This window comes from Wasmannia auropunctata, unplaced genomic scaffold (assembly GCF_000956235.1).
Source record: "Wasmannia auropunctata unplaced genomic scaffold, wasmannia.A_1.0 LD335989.1, whole genome shotgun sequence".
In the NCBI taxonomy this organism is placed as follows: domain Eukaryota; kingdom Metazoa; phylum Arthropoda; class Insecta; order Hymenoptera; family Formicidae; genus Wasmannia; species Wasmannia auropunctata.
The window spans coordinates 337,312-342,056 of record NW_012026901.1 but is presented as its reverse complement, the minus strand read 5'-3'; the positions used below and the strand labels follow the sequence as shown (position 1 = coordinate 342,056).

Here is a 4,745-nt window from a genome sequence, read left to right as displayed (position 1 = left end):
ATTTTACGCATTTATATTTTTACACATTTTATCTGTGTTTTACACAGTTAAATGCATATTTTTACACGGTTAATTTTACAATAATATGTGTAAGCGTGTAAAAAATATGCATTTAACTGTGTAAGACACAGATAAAATGTGTAAAAATTTAGATATACATACTTGGATTTGCCGTGCATGCACGTTTAAAAATATATTTCACAATATATTTTACACACAACGATCTAAGTCTAATTAAATTCCGATGAATTCGTAATGAAGAACTTCAATGAAATGACCGCGAGAAAAAGGACTGTTGTAAGCGCGAGCGCCGCCCGCTAACAAGATCCTGCGAGTTTCCAATGACGCATGTGACATCACGGCCGAGGTAGATCTCTCGGCGGGGTGGAAAAATGGTCTCGTTAAGGTTGTGGCATCGAAATGCACTCACATATGCACGCATATCTGCATAAAGTGGTGGCCAAGCGCGCGCTCCATTTACCAGCGAGTAAGGCTCGCGCACACGTTTAGCGTGTTATACAACCGTTGCACATTATGTGTTATAACATACGTATACTTGTGTGCAGTATATCGTGGGTAAATAGTGTTAGGCTCTAGGTAGGTGTGGCGATAGACCGGCCGTTGGCTTCCCTCGCCAATCGGCGGGGCGCAGGGTGCGCGAAATGAAAGTCAATTCCCTATATAAAGGGTGGTTTTCCAGCCCGACAACGACAGAAACCGATCTATTTTACTCACGCGCGAGTATCACGCTAAAGTATCGTTCAACATGAGGGCTCTGGTACGTGCCGTCACATCTCCGAGCAAAGTTAAAGAAGCAGTGCTGAGATCCGTTTAATCTTCTGCTGAGAAACATTTTCGTTCGGACGTATAATGCTATAATCAGATTGAGAAGTTTACGAGTCGTCGTGTCGAATTAATTTCTCTCTACGCTTTCCGTGCTTTGTCATAGTGTAACTTTTATAAAGCCTAATTGGAAAGCCTAACATCAAAATTGGAAAAATCTGTTATTTGTGCGAAGTTTAAATCCCGTGCACAGATCTTCAACTTCTGGATCGATATTCATGATAATCGTCAACTTTATAAGATTCGTTAATATTATTTCGCGTATATATCGTTTGATTCGTTTATCTTTATTTATTTTAAAAATCATTAAATTAAAGTGCATTACTAATTATATTATTAATTACATTTGCGCCTTAGTTCACGATTTTATTCAATGTAATTTCCTCGAGTTTATCAATTTTGATGACTCTAATTGAAACTAGATCGGACGGATATTTTAATTATTTTTAGACCTTGATACATTTATGCGAAAATTTTTGCTAAAAAATCGTATTGTTCTTGTATCTTTTTTTTAAATTAACTGCGATTTTATTAATTAGTTGTCATTCTAGACTATTAGCTTTGTTATAACATATATATATCTGTTAATATTGATTCATATAGATTTCTCTAATAATTGATTCATACAGATTTTTATAGATTTTTGATTGACGTTTCCTTTTTCGTTTTGCAGATCTGCCTGGTACTGATCTCCGCGGCGTTCGCCGCCGAAGAGAAGACGGTCAAGAAGCGTGGTCTGATCGGCCTGGGTGACTACGGACTTGGCGGTTATGGCGGCCTTGATGGTGGATATGGTAGCCTTGGTGGCCTTGGTGGATATGGTGGTCTTGGTGGTCTTGATGGTGGTTATGGTGGCCACGGCGTTGCCATCGCCATTAAAGAGAAGACTGTCGCTGTCCCAGTCGCGGTCCCGCAACCAGTTCCCGTCGATCGCCCCTACCCCGTCAAGGTACGAATTCAGTTTAATTTTTAGATGATATTGTGGACAAATAATAATAATCTTACATATAACTTTCATGATTTAAATTATATAAACAAAAAATAAATAAAATTTGTATATTTAAATTTTAAATGTTCCTAAAAACTATTGAATTAATCGATTAAAATAATTTAACTTTTTAATTTAATTTTAATGTAATTTAGTGTTTATATTTTTTACATTTTAAATAATATTAAAATTTGTGTAATTAAAAACTAAGTTGTTAAAATAATTGTAAACAATTGTATTAAACATTTAATACAATAGACGAAAAAAACAAAAGACCAAATAAATGTTATAGAATTCGTTTTGACATATAATGTAATCTGACAATGAATTCTTTGTATGCTTAGGTTCCTGTTGAGGTCCCGAAGCCTGTTCCAGTAGCCGTTCCGGTGCCAGCGCCCTACCCCGTTATCCAGACCAAGACGATCGCGGTTCCCGTAGACAGGCCTTATCCAGTCCATGTTAAGGTGCCAGTGCCCGTACCTGCTCCATACCCAGTACCCGTCAAGGTAAATTATAACAAATTCTAATTTTCCATTAGCCGCGACGCGGCTTCAATCTTACAATTTTTACAAAAGATTAGAAAATAAATTAATTTGACGTGACAGGTAAAAATTCTGATAAAAGTTAGAAACCGCAAATTTTGTATCAGATTTTATATATTGTAATTTCTAAATGAGAAAACCATTGCGTCTTAATATTTCAAAACGTAATTTTTGATAAATTTTAATTATTCCATCCTAATAACGTATTTAACTCATTATAATAATATGTGTTATCTCATTATAATTCTTTACCTGTCTAGCGCAACAAGTAGAAATCGTTTTCGAGACATGATTATTAACAGTTTCGTTGAGTGCTCGCGGTTACCAGTATAGCTAATTTCCCGCCTACGTTGATTAATTGGTATCCTTATTCAATGTGTTGCGATATTTCAATAAGAATTATAGTTTTGATCATTTATTTATGCGTTACGCGAGATTAGGTAAGCGCACACAAGAGAGATGCAATAGACTGCTGATTGGACTATAATTTTACAGTCGTTGTTGTAACTAAATTAAAATAAAATTATGCTTGAAGCCATCGATCAATAATTGCAATTGACGATTGAAATATGCACGGTCGAATTAATGCGAACATTGGCCAGAATTATATAATCTGTTATTACTCTATTTTTAAGCTGTATAATAACAATAGATTTGTAATGATAGTAAATCGACCAATAATTACCTTATGCATATTATTTGTATTAATTCCATTATTTATACTGATTAATTATTTCTATATATTTTTATATTTTTTAATTAATATCGATATTTTGTTTTTCAGGTTGCTGTCTCCCACCCCGTTCCAGTTCCGGTCTCCCACCCAGTTCCAGTCCCAGTCAAAGTTCCCGTCGTCGTCAAAGAAACGGTTCCCGTTTACATTAAGGGCTACGGCCACTACTAGATGAATTTCTCCTCAAGAAAAAAATCACATACACACCACCCCGCTCCATCGTAACCCTTTTCCCAGCAGCCAAAAATCCATCACGACGAGCGTCTGTTCAAAAGACGCTTCTTGTCGTGTAGTACCTTGAATTCACGAAATAAATCAATTTTGTAAATGTTTTCGTAAAGAAACAATTGACTTCTTCTTTTCCTTCTATAACCATAGCTCGTCTTCTATATCACAAATATTATTTTAAATCACGTCGGTCGCATCACATATCAAAATCTGGCGACAACTTCTTTGAATATTTCGGAATTTTTTATTAATAAACGTGATATTTATATTTTTCTTAAATTTATAGATATTGTATTTTATATTACACACTTTTTAATTGTTATGAATTAAGTATGAATAAACAATGTAAAGAATATTATTTTTATTACCGCGAGTTTAATTTTGAATAATTTTCAAGTTTATTTTGAAATATTATATCTAAAATTAAATTAATGATTTTCTAGGAATTTAACTTTAAATTTCTAGGACTTTCTTTTTTTCTCTTCTAGTATTTCTTGAAAATTATTTCACAAAATTAATTAGAACCAAGATAATTTAAATTTTAGATTTCGCAACATGTAATTCAATAAGAGAATATATGATAGCCACAGTCTTTTCTTTATTATAAAATATTTAACATAAAAATTTACTATGAAATATTTAATATTATTTATAAAATTTCTTATTGTATAATATATACAATAGTTTATTATATAATATATTATACAATACTATTATGACAAAGCATTATATAATATATAATATATTACACAAACACATCAAATTTTTGCAAATTACGTATTTATTCTTAACTTTATCTTCATCATTATTAACAGCACGCGATAAATAGTATGCGAATACTTTCACGCACTATTTGAGATTAGATATCTTTATGCACGTCCTTGCTGCACTTAGAAGTTGTCAAGTCGTACATTTGCGCGAGTTTAAGTTACCCATAGGTTCTTTCGTAATGAGAATTTAATTGCCCGACCTCATGATCTTTCGGTTCGCTTTTGCTACTGATTTGTTGTTTCACCAGAGCTTCGCGTACTTCGTTTTACACCTCGCCCAAATGTGTGTATTCGCCTTTCACACTGTCTCAGTTTGTTTCTAAGCGAGAAACGTGAGAAGCAGTGTCCTTAGGCGCGACGAAGTAGAAGTATTTATTGCAACAGCGTTTGCCTGTGAAATTGCTACACGAAATTTCGGCAATACATGCCTTTATTTTTCACGGTCTGACATTAGTGGTTCGCCTTGATTACGGAATAGAGTGAAATGAATGGCAGATTTAGGGAAATTGACCAACGCCCGAAGGTCTTATGATGATAAATGATCTGATCAAAATATTGTAGCATTGAATATTTCGACTGACAGTTAAACAAACAGTTACGTCATACCTTAAATGCGTTTTTCACGGAATTGTTATTTATTT

General features: G+C 33.8%; 1 protein-coding gene across 1 annotated transcript; it reads left to right on the top strand.

The window, feature by feature from the left end:
* Positions 1 to 671: 671 nt before the first annotated feature.
* LOC105454026 (cyclin-dependent kinase inhibitor 1C-like) lies at positions 672 to 3,450 on the top strand. The gene is made up of 4 exons (XM_011696350.1): positions 672 to 778; positions 1,517 to 1,792; positions 2,176 to 2,337; positions 3,158 to 3,450. The coding sequence occupies exons 1-4, from the start codon at positions 767 to 769 to the stop codon at positions 3,275 to 3,277; spliced, it is 570 nt and encodes a 189-aa protein (XP_011694652.1). The 5' UTR covers positions 672 to 766; the 3' UTR covers positions 3,278 to 3,450.
* Positions 3,451 to 4,745: the final 1,295 nt, after the last annotated feature.